The 12,580-nt window shown below is 45.9% G+C and overlaps 1 protein-coding gene across 1 annotated transcript in view; it reads right to left on the bottom strand.

Moving 5' to 3' along the window:
* The window catches only part of LYST (lysosomal trafficking regulator), a 442,781-nt gene that overhangs the window by 89,128 nt on the left and 341,073 nt on the right, over positions 1–12,580 (bottom strand). Inside the window, exon 38 of the mRNA XM_069954584.1 lies at positions 3,013–3,257. Within this exon, the coding sequence (XP_069810685.1) occupies positions 3,013–3,257 (245 nt within the window). The remainder of the gene's footprint in view (positions 1–3,012; positions 3,258–12,580) is intronic.

The raw sequence follows: 12,580 nt of genomic DNA, 5'->3' as shown, positions 1-12,580 counted from the left end.
GCCCTGGAGTGGACTCTGACCCCCCCCCTCCGCACTTGAGTGGACTATGACGCCCCCCCCCCGCCCTGGAGTGGACTCTGACCCCCCCCTCCGCACTTGAGTGGACTATGACGCCCCCCCCCCCCCGCCCTGGAGTGGACTCTGACCCCCCCCTTACCGCCCGCCTTGGAGTGGACTCTGACCCCCCCCCCCCCCGGAGTGGATTCAGACCCTGTAATAATAAGCTTCATTACAGTCCTGATGAACTAAACTACTGAATGAAATGATAGAATATACCAGTACAACAGTGTGTGTGTAAGATGTGCGAATACAAGACTGTATGTAAGATGTGCGAGTACAAGACTGTATGTAAGATGTGCGAGTACAAGACTGTGTGTGTAAGATGTGCGAGTACAAGACTGTATGTAAGATGTGCGAGTACAAGACTGTATGTAAGATGTGCGAGTACAAGACTGTGTGTAAGATGTGCGAGTACAAGACTGTATGTAAGATGTGCGAGTACAAGACTGTGTGTGTAAGATGTGCGAGTACAAGACTGTATGTAAGATGTGCGAGTACAAGACTGTATGTAAGATGTGCGAGTACAAGACTGTGTGTAAGATGTGCGAGTACAAGACTGTATGTAAGATGTGCGAGTACAAGACTGTGTGTGTAAGATGTGCGAGTACAAGACTGTGTGTAAGATGTGAGTACAATAGTGTGTGTGTGTGTGTGTAAGACGTGCGAGTACAAGACTGTGTAAGATGTGTGAGTACAACAGTGTGTGTAAGATGTGTGAGTACAAGAATGTGTGCGTTAAGATGTGTGCGTACAAGACTGTGTGTGTAAGATGTGCGAGTACAAGACTGTGTGTGTAAGATGTGTGAGTACAAGACTGTGTGTAAGATGTGTTAGTACAACAATGTGTGTGTGTGTGTGTGTGTAAGATGTGTAAGTACAAGTGTATGTGTAAGATGTGTGAGTACAACAATGTGTGTGTGTGTGTTTAAGATGTGTGAGTACAAGACTGTATGTGTAAGATGTGTGAGTACAAAAGTGTATGTGTAAGATGTGTGAGTACAACAATGTGTGTGTGTGTGTAAGATGTGCGAGTACAAGACTGTATGTGTAAGATGTGTGAGTATAAAAGTGTATGTGTAAGATGTGTGAATACAACAGTGTGTGTGTGTAAGATGTGCGAGTACAAAACTGTATGTGTAAGATGTGTGAGTACAAAAGTGTGTGTGTGTAAGATGTGTGAGTACAAGACTGTGTGTAAGATGTGCGAATACAAGACTGTATATGTAAGATGTGCGAGTACAAGACTGTGTGTGTAAGATGTGCGAGTACAAGACTGTGTGAAAGATGTGTGAGTGAGTACAAGACTGTATGTGTAAGATGTGTGAGTACAAGTGTATGTGTAAGATGTGTGAGTACAACAATGTGTGTGTGTGTGTGTAAGATGTGTGAGTACAATGTGTGTGTGTGTGTGTGTGTGTAAGATGTGTGAGTACAACAATGTGTGTGTGTAAGATGTGCGAGTACAAGACTGTATGTGTAAGATGTGTGAGTATAAAAGTGTATGTGTAAGATGTGTGAATACAACAGTTTGTGTGTGTAAGATGTGCGAGTACAAGACTGTATGTGTAAGATGTGTGAGTACAACAGTGTGTGTGTAAGATGTGAGTACAACAGTGTGTGTGTGTGTGTGTGTGTGTGTGTGTAAGATGTGAGAACAACAGTGTGTGTGTGTAAGATGTGCGAGTACAAGACTGTATGTGTAAGATGTGCGAGTACAACAGTGTATGTGTAAGATGTGTGAGTACAACAATGTGTGTGTGTGTGTAAGATGTGTGAGTACAACAATGTGTGTGTGTGTGTGTAAGATGTGTGAGTACAACAATGTGTGTGTGTAAGATGTGCGAGTACAAGACTGTATGTGTAAGATGTGTGAGTATAAAAGTGTATGTGTAAGATGTGTGAATACAACAGTGTGTGTGTGTAAGATGTGCGAGTACAAGACTGTATGTGTAAGATGTGTGAGTACAACAGTGTGTGTGTAAGATGTGAGTACAACAGTGTGTGTGTGTGTGTAAGATGTGAGAACAACAGTGTGTGTGTGTAAGATGTGCGAGTACAAGACTGTATGTGTAAGATGTGCGAGTACAAGACTGTGTGTGTAAGATGTGCGAGTATAAGACTGTGTGTGTAAGATGTGCGAGTACAAGACTGTATGTGTAAGATGTGCGAGTACAAAAGTGTATGTGTAAAATGTGAGTACAAGACTGTGTGTGTAAGATGTGCGAGTACAAGACTATGTGTGTAAGATGTGCTAATACAAAACTGTATGTGTCAGATGTGTGAGTACAAGACTGTGTGTAAGATGTGTGAGTACAAGACTGTTTGTGTAAGATGTGCGAGTACAAAACTGTATGTGTAAGATGTGCGAGTAGAAGACTGTATGTGTAAGATGTGTGAGTACAAAAGTGTGTGTGTGTAAGATGTGTGAGTACAAGACTGTGTGTAAGATGTGTGAGTACAAGACTGTATGTGTAAAATGTGAGTACAAAAGTGTATGTGTAAGATGTGTGAGTACAACAGTGTGTGTGTGTGTGTGTGTAAGATGTGCAAGTATAAAACTGTGTGTGTAAGATGTGCGAGTACAAGACTGTGTGTGTAAGATGTGCGAGTACAAGACTGTATGTGTAAGATGTGTGAGTACAAGACTGTGTGTAAGATGTGTGAGTACAAGACTGTATGTGTAAAATGTGTGAGTACAAGAGTGTATGTGTAAGATGTGTGTGTGTGTGTGTGTGTGTGTGTGTGTAAGATGTGCGAGTATAAGGCTGTGTGTGTAAGATGTGCGAGTACAAGACCGTGTGTGTAAGATGTGTGAGTACAAAAGTGTATGTGTAAGATGTGTGAGTACAAGACTGTGTGTGTAAGATGTGTGTGTGTGTAAGATGTGTGAGTACAAGACTGTGTGTGTAAGATGTGTGAGTAGAAGACTGTGTGTGTAAGATGTGCGAGTACCTGTATATTAAGGAGGAGCTGAGGTCGAGCGTCTCGCTGGTGTAATCTCCGAGTATGAAGGGAAACACCGGGTATTGCATCAGGTCATTAAATGATCGCCCAGCGTGCTTGTTCAGGTGTGTCAGATATTCGAAGTTGGTTATCTGTCCGGAACACCAGAGTTGGGTCAGCGCCGTAATGTTGCCGTATTCCAGCAGATTAGGGAGATTATTGGTCAAGATTTTCTGGTAAACGTCATCGCGAACCTTAAAAAACAAACATGAAAATTTAGTAAATATTTATTTTCAAAAGCACTAAATGTATTATAATATATAACAACAACGTCCCCCAGTCGTCTCTGGAGTGACAGCCACTCAGCCGATTTGCTGACAGGCGGGACAGCCACTCAGCCAATCACTGACAGGCGGGACAGCCACTCAGCCAATCACTGACAGGCGGGACAGCCACTCAGCCGATCACTGACAGGCGGGACAGCCACTCGGCCGATCACTGACAGGCGGGACAGCCACTCGGCCGATCACTGACAGGCGGGACAGCCACTCAGCCAATCACTGACAGGCGGGACAGCCACTCAGCCGATCACTGACAGGCGGGACAGCCACTCAGCCAATCACTGACAGGCGGGACAGCCACTCAGCCAATCACTGACAGGCGGGACAGCCACTCAGCCGATCACTGACAGGCGGGACAGCCACTCAGCCGATCACTGACAGGCGGGACAGCCACTCAGCCAATCACTGACAGGCGGGACAGCCACTCAGCCGATCACTGACAGGCGGGACAGCCACTCAGCCGATCACTGACAGGCGGGACAGCCACTCAGCCGATCACTGACAGGCGGGACAGCCACTCAGCTGATCACTGACAGGCGGGACAGCCACTCAGCCGATCACTGACAGGCGGGACACCCACTCAGCCAATCACTAACAGGCGGGACAGCTGTACAGTCATTCGCTGATGGGCGTGACGGCTGCACAGCCAATCACTGATAGGTGGGACAGCCGCTCACTGACAGGCGGGACAGACACTTAGCCGCTCACTGACAGGCGGGACAGCTGCTGCAACGTGTCACAAAGTGCCAAAGTACAAATTATAGACGCTACTACGCAGGCGCTCTCCCCATCTAGGAGCATGCCGCTGCCTTCTGCAACTCCAGTCCCCAAAGTCCATGTCCAGGCACAGTCAGCATTCTCTTTCTGCCATTATTTTCGTTAATTCAATGTTTTTGCGCACAGCGTAAACTGTAAGCCACATTTATCACGGTGTTTGCGCTATTTTTGAGAAGATTACGCCGGCTGCACCCTGGTCTATTTAGGCCGGATTTATCAAGGTCCGGCCTCCTAATGATACATTCTGTGAATGGACAGAAAAATAACTGCGCAAAAGTTTGCACTGGAGAATGGCGAAAACTGGGGAGTCGCCAGAGGTAAAATAATCCGTCAACACTAAGGTACACAGAAGCAGTGCGACCCACATGCACTATCCTGATAAACGTGTCACACCCGTACTGATCATGAGAAGAACTGTCCTTATAAATGTGTCACACCCAGGGGCTGGCTGGCAAATTTTAGCCCGGGGGGCAAGCACACAGCACTGGCCCATAAGTAGCAGGCTGGCGGCCCATCCTTTAAGGACCACTCTGGCCCTTACCTATAACATCTTCGTCATTTGTGACCAAATATCCTACTGTGCCCTGTGAAGGGATCAGAAGTCACTTTCCTGTATAAGTCTATGGGGCGGCTCAGCGATGACACGGAACGTACCCATAGACATATGCTAGGAATGCTGGGTGACCTCTATCATACTGAGTATATGATGCTGGAAAGCTGGTTGACCTTCATCAAACTGAGTATAAGATTCTGGAAAGCTGGGTGATCTCCATCATACTGACTATAAGATGCTGGGAAAGCTGGGTGACCTCCATCATACTGAGTATAAGATGGTGGAAAAGCTGGGTGACCTCCATTATACTGACTACAAATACAAGATGCTGGGAAAGCTGGGGTTTCTGTATTTTTTTTTTACAATAGTTTATATCACTTCTGTGGTCCTGTGGGTATAGGCATTCCTCTTTTTAGAACACCCCCCTCGTGTGTGCACCCCCCATTAGTAAAAATAATAATAAACAAAACAACAAACACACATACTTATATGTATCCTCTATGTACTCCTGTATATGTCTCCTCCTGTATATATGTCCCCTCTATGTACTGCTGTGTATGTCTACTCCTGTATATATGTATCCTCTATGTACTGCTGTGTATGTCTACTCCTGTATATATGTATCCTCTATGTACTGCTGTGTATGTCTCCTCCTGTATATATGTATCCTCTGTATGTACTGCTGTATATATTTATCCTCTATGTACTGCTGTGTAGGTCTCCTCCTGTGTGTGCGTGTATATATATATATTCACGAGGGAATATGCAATGCAGGAAAATTTGGATCAGTGTAAATAAACATACATATATATATATATATATATATATATATATATATATATACACACAGGAGGAGACCTACACAGCAGTACATAGAGGATGCATATATACAGGAGTACATAGAGGAGACATATATACAGCAGTACATAGAGGAGACATATATACAGCAGTACAGAGGAGACATATATACAGCAGTACATAGAGGATGCATATATACAGGAGTACATAGAGGATATATGATGTATCCTCTATGTACTCCTGTATATATGTATCATCTATATACTTCTGTATATATGTCTTCTCTATGTACTCCTGTATATATGCATACCCCCCAACTTTTACTGGGGGGAAAGAGGGACATAGCCACGCCCATAACTGCGCTGTATGACCCCATAGCCACATAATCTATTACCATTATATAAGTAACAAATATTATCACCACTCCTTCACCACATAGTTACTTATACCACCATACCACTGGTGCCTCCATCTAGGTAGGGTGTAGTAGTGGAGGTATAGTGAATAAGGGGTGTAGTAGTACAGGTAAAGATTAGGGGTGAGGTAGTACAGGTATAGATATGGAGGGTATTAGTAATACAGATGAGGGGCATTAGTAGTAGTAGTACAGGTAAAGATGAGGGGTGAGGTAGTACAGGTATAAATGAGGGGTATATTAGTAGTGCAGATGAGGGGGATTAGTAGTACAGGTACAGATGTGGGCTGTAGTAGTACAGGTAAAGATGAGGGGTGTAGTAGTAATACGGGTATAGCTGAGGGGTCACTGGGGGAAACTGGGGCAGCTGGGGGTGACTGGGAGAGCTGGGGGTGTACGGGGCAAACTGGGGGAGCTGGGTGTGTATGGGGCAAACTGGGGTTGACTGAAGGGGGACTGGGGACGGTTGGAGTTGACTGAAGGGGGACTGGAGCACACTGGGGATGACGGAGGGGAAATGGGAAAGACTGGGGGTGACTGAGGGGGACTGGGGCAGACTGGGGGTGATTGAGGGGCACTGAGGCAGACTGGGGGTGACTCTAGGGGGACTGGGGCAGCTGGGGGTGATTGGGGCAGGAGTGCACATAGCCCTCCTCCTCTTCCTCTCACCCTGGCACACAAGTTCCCCTCCCGGCCACACATGCAGGTCCCCAGTCTTTGAAGGAGGCCGCAGGGACTGTAGTGGTGATATCACCACTACAGTCCCTGCGGCCTGCTCCAGAGACCGGGGACCTGCACGTGTGGCCAGGAGGGGAGCAGGACGTGATATTTATAGCTCGGGCAGGTCAGTCGCAGCTCTGTTAGGCGGACTGCCCGACCGCCCTGCACCTCATCTCCGGCCCAACACTCCACGCACCGCCATAAGCCCGCCCTGCACCTCACTTCCGCGCCGCCCGCTTGACCTGCACCTCTTGCCCGGCCGCCAACCCAACAATCCATGCTGCTCCGCCTGCAATGATTTTTTGTGAAAATTTAATTTAAGATTTTCACAAAAAATCTAATCGATTCTAATCTTCTGGGCGAATTAATTTGTTTACTCACCCAGCCCTAATTCCTCTGTATGTCTCCTCCTGTATATATGTATCCTCCATGTACCCCTGTATATATGTCTCCTCCTGTATATATGTATCCTCTATACACTCCTCTGTATGTCTCCTCCTGTATATATGTATCCTCCTGTGTAGGTCTCCTGTATATATGTATCCTCCTGTGTAGGTCTCCTGTATATATGTATCCTCCTGTGTAGGTCTCCTGTGTATATGTATCCTCTATGTCAGGGATAGGGAACCTTGGCTCTTCAGCTGTTGCAAAACTAAAACTCCCATCATGCATGGACAGCCTATGGCTGCCCAGGTATGATGGGAGTAGTAGTTTTGCAACAGCTGGAGAGCCTTGGTCCCCTCCCCCTGCCCTATGTCCTGCTGTGTAGGTACCTGGCTTCCTGCAGACACCATCTTCTCTGTCTTCAGGCTCTTCTAGCCCAGACACAGGAGAACCAGCTGGGAGGAGAGAGCGGCCTCTGGTGGCCGGAGGAAGATACTGCGTACAGCAGTTTGCTTTTTACCATAAGCCTCATAGGCTTATAGAAAGCATAATGGCCATAAAGGGGCGGGGCTTACCGTCATGGGGGCGGGGCTTCAGCAGCCGCTTCCAGCACAGTCCGGATCCACAGCACAGCCACAGGTAAATATGACTGAAGAGGGCGGGGCTGTAAGCAGGGGAGGCACTGAGGACTCCAGCCAGCTGTCAGCAGCCATGCGGCCCTGACAGCTGGGGGAAGAGCGGCACGGGGGGCATGTGCCCCCCTGCCCCCCGGCCCAGCCCGCCCCTGGTCACACCCGTACTGATCATGAGACGGGAGAAGAACTGTCCTTATAAATGTGTCACACCCGTACTGATCATGAGACGGGAGAAGAACTGTCCTTATAAATGTGTCACACCCGTACTGATCATGAGGCGGGAGAAGAACTGTCCTTACAAATGTGTTACATGCGTACTGATCATGAGACGGGAGAAGAACTGTCCTTATAAATGTGTCACACCCGTACTGATCATGAGACGGGAGAAGAACTGTCCTTATAAATGTGTTACACCCGTACTGATCATGAGACGGGAGAAGAACTGTCCTTACAAATGTGTTACATGCGTACTGATCATGAGACGGGAGAAGAACTGTCCTTACAAATGTGTTACACCCGTACTGATCATGAGACGGGAGAAGAACTGTCCTTACAAATGTGTTACATGCGTACTGATCATGAGACGGGAGAAGAACTGTCCTTACAAATGTGTTACACCTGTACTGATCATGAGACGGGAGAAGAACTGTCCTTACAAATGTGTTACATGCGTACTGATCATGAGACGGGAGAAGAACTGTCCTTACAAATGTGTCACACCCGTACTGATCATGAGACGGGAGAAGAACTGTCCTTATAAATGTGTCACACCCGTACTGATCATGAGACGGGAGAAGAACTGTCCTTACAAATGTGTTACATGCGTACTGATCATGAGACGGGAGAAGAACTGTCCTTATAAATGTGTCACACCCGAACTGATCATGAGACGGGAGAAGAACTGTCCTTACAAATGTATTACATGCGTACTGATCATGAGACGGGAGAAGAACTGTCCTTATAAATGTGTTACACCCGTACTGATCATGAGACGGGAGAAGAACTGTCCTTATAAATGTGTTACATGCGTACTGATCATAAGACGGGAGAAGAACTGTCCTTACAAATGTGTCACACCCGTACTGATCATGAGATGGGAGAAGAACTGTCCTTATAAATGTGTTACATGCGTACTGATCATGAGACGGGAGAAGAACTGTCCTTATAAATGTGTTACACCCGTACTAATCATGAGACGGGAGAAGAACTGTCCTTATAAATGTGTCACACCCGTACTAATCATGAGACGGGAGAAGAACTGTCCTTATAAATGTGTCACACCCGTACTGATCATGAGACGGGAGAAGAACTGTCCTTATAAATGTGTTACACCCGTACTGATCATGAGACGGGAGAAGAACTGTCCTTACAAATGTGTTACACCGATACTGATCGTGAGAAGGAAGAACTACTGTCTTTTTTTTTTGTATTAAAATTTTTTATTTTTATCCAAAAAAACATAAAATTGAATTCACACTACCTTAATAGGAGTAAAATGAATTACAAACATCCATCATAAACCCTCAATCTCCCCCCCCCCCCACTCTCTCTCCCCCGGGCATGGCAAAAAAAAAAAAAACCCAACCAACACTACATTACTTCAAGTTATGGTTCCTTCCAATACTTCCAGATAGTCTTAAACCGTTTTGTGGCCTTCTTAGATAATCATTTCTCATAGCTCCTAATTTTACTAACTACCCTTCCCCACTCCTCCTCAGGAGGGAATGAGGCGTCAATCCAGTGCCTAGCAATAATAACCTTTGCTATCCCGAACACCTTAAGGAGAAAAGTACCACCCTCCCCATCATCCGGTGCCCCCCCCCCCCCCTGCGGTTCGGTGCAATTCTTTATTGAGACAGGATTCCACATGGTCAGTAACCCTTCCCCAAAATTCCTGCACTCTGGGACAGGACCAGACAAGATGTACAAGATCGGCCCCAGGCAGGCCACATTTGTTACAGCACTGGGGTCCCCTCTTCCCAAACTTAAAAAATATTCTTGGAGTATAATAGAGCCAATAGAAAAGCTTAAAATGTATCACCCTGTGTGTGATTCCAACTGACCCCCAACCAAAATGTATAATGGTCTCATCCGGGATCTGTCCCAAAGCCTCCTCCCACCTGGCCCTTACCTTAATTGGGGGACTACATATTCACTAATCAATAACCTATATATTTTTGTGAGTATTTTTTCCCCTCACCCCCCCTCCTGAATACACTCAATTATCCTGTGAGAAGTGACAAAAAATGGATTCTTATTTTCCATCGCCCTATAGGAGCTAACAATTTGCATATACCTAAACTTGTGACCTTCCGCGATCGACACTTGTAATTTAAGAGCCTGGAACTCCCACGCCATCCCATCTTTAAAGAATTAATTTACCAACCTAAGTCCCCTAACCTCCCAAAAACGTGCTATATCTCCTGCAGAGAACTGCCCAAGCTCCCTATTATTCCAAAGGGGTGCGCATACTAAACTACCCGGAATCCCACAAAGAGCTTTCAATTTTTTCCATCATTTATCATACAAATGAACAAAATTCTGTGGTAAACCAGTAGACTCCAAAATCTCTAAGAAATTTGTGCTCTCCCCCAAACAAGAGAGAATACACAGGCCAACAAAAAACAACTTATTTTTATGTTTCTTTGATGAAAATATGCAAATATTACTCATTTTGGGTCGGGAAACTCAAATATACCCACAGAATAGTTTAATTAGCTCTCGTTTTTTAGATACACGCCATGGAAGTATGTGCTGTAGGTAGCGAGAAGCATTCATTAAAAGAGTATAAATTGCACACAAATGTCATGTTCAAACTTGAAATATTTCACGGAGAATGTTTAAAATAGCACAAAATAGCAAGAACACAATATATTAATTGAACCCAACAATTGGGGCTTATAAGGGACTACAGGGGATTATAAGGGACTACATCCAGGAACATATAGGGGGTAATAGTATATAGGTGACTACATCCAGGAATATATAGGGGTAATAGTATATAGGTGACTACATCCAGGAACATATAGGGGGTAATAGTATATAAGGGACTACATCCAGGAATATATAGGGGTAATAGTATATAAGGGACTACATCCAGGAATATATAGGGGGTAATAGTATATAAGGGACTACATCCAGGAATATATAGGGGGTAATAGTATATAAGGGACTACATCCAGGAACATATAGGGGGTAATAGTATATAGGTGATAACCAGCAGGGTTTTACTAAGGACAGAAGCTGTCAAACCAACCTGATATGTTTCTATGAAGAGGTAAGTAGAAGCCTGGATGGGGGGGCGGCTGTGGATATCGTGTACCTGGATGGGGGGGGGCGGCTGTGGATATCGTGTACCTGGATGGGGGGCGGCTGTGGATATCGTGTACCTGGATGGGGGGGGGGGGGCGGCTGTGGATATCGTGTACCTGGATGGGGGGGCGGCTGTGGATATCGTGTACCTGGATGGGGGGGGTGCGGCTGTAGATATCGTGTACCTGGATGGGGGGCGGCTGTGGATATCGTGTACCTGGATGGAGGGGGGGGGGCTGTGGATATCGTGTACCTGGATGGGGGGGGCGGCTGTGGATATTGTGTACCTGGATGGGGGGGCGGCTGTGGATATCGTGTACCTGGATGGGGGGGGTGCGGCTGTAGATATCGTGTACCTGGATGGGGGGGGTGCGGCTGTAGATATCGTGTACCTGGATGGGGGGGTGCGGCTGTAGATATCGTGTACCTGGATGGGGGGCTGTGGATATCGTGTACCTGGATTTTGCAGAAGTGTGTGACACAGTACCTCATGGACGTCTGATGGGTAAGTTAAAGTCTATCGGTTTGGAAAATTTAATGTGTAACTGGATTGAAAACTGGCTTAATAATCGTACCCAGAGAGTGGTGGTCAATGATTCCTCCTCCGAATGGTCCCCGGTAATAAGTGGTGTACCCCAAGGGTCAGTACTGGGCCCTCTTCTGTTTAACTTGTTTATTAATGATATTGAGATTGGAATTGACAGCAATGTTTCTATCTTTGCAGATGACACCAAGCTTTGTAGTACAGTACAGTCTATGGAGGATGTGCAGATGTTACAGGCTTTGTAGTACAGTACAGTCTATGGAGGATGTGCAGATGTTACAGGATGTGTAGTACAGTCCAGTCTATGGAGGATGTGCAGATGTTACAGGCTTTGTAGTACAGTACAGTCTATGGAGGATGGGCAGATGTTACAGGCTTTGTAGTACAGTACAGTCTATGGAGGATGTGCAGATGTTACAGGCTTTGTAGTACAGTACAGTCTATGGAGGATGTGCAGATGTTACAGGCTTTGTAGTACAGTACAGTCTATGGAGGATGTGCAGATATTACAGGCTTTGTAGTACAGTACAGTCTATGGAGGATGTGCAGATGTTACAGGATGTGTAGTACAGTACAGTCTATGGAGGATGTGCAGATGTTACAGGCTTTGTAGTACAGTCCAGTCTATGGAGGATGTGCAGATGTTACAGGCTGTGTAGTACAGTACAGTCTATGGAGGATGTGCAGATGTTACAGGCTTTGTAGTACAGTACAGTCTATGGAGGATGTGCAGATGTTACAGGCTTTGTAGTACAGTACAGTCTATGGAGGATGTACAGATGTTACAGGCTTTGTAGTACAGTACAGTCTATGGAGGATGTGCAGATGTTACAGGCTTTGTAGTACAGTACAGTCTATGGAGGATGTGCAGATGTTACAGGCTTTGTAGTACAGTACAGTCTATGAAGGATGTGCAGATTTTACAGGCTTTGTAGTACATTACAGTCTATGGAGGATGTGCAGATGTTACAGGCTTTGTAGTACAGTACAGTCTATGGAGGATGTGCAGATGTTACAGGCTTTGTAGTACAGTACAGTCTATGGAGGATGTGCAGATGTTACAGGCTTTGTAGTACAGTACAGTCTATGGAGGATGTG

The sequence above is a fragment of the Dendropsophus ebraccatus genome, chromosome 15 (assembly GCF_027789765.1).
Source record: "Dendropsophus ebraccatus isolate aDenEbr1 chromosome 15, aDenEbr1.pat, whole genome shotgun sequence".
Lineage (NCBI taxonomy): Eukaryota > Metazoa > Chordata > Amphibia > Anura > Hylidae > Dendropsophus > Dendropsophus ebraccatus.
Note: the sequence above shows the minus strand (reverse complement) of the source record. Positions and strands in the feature narration are given on the sequence as shown.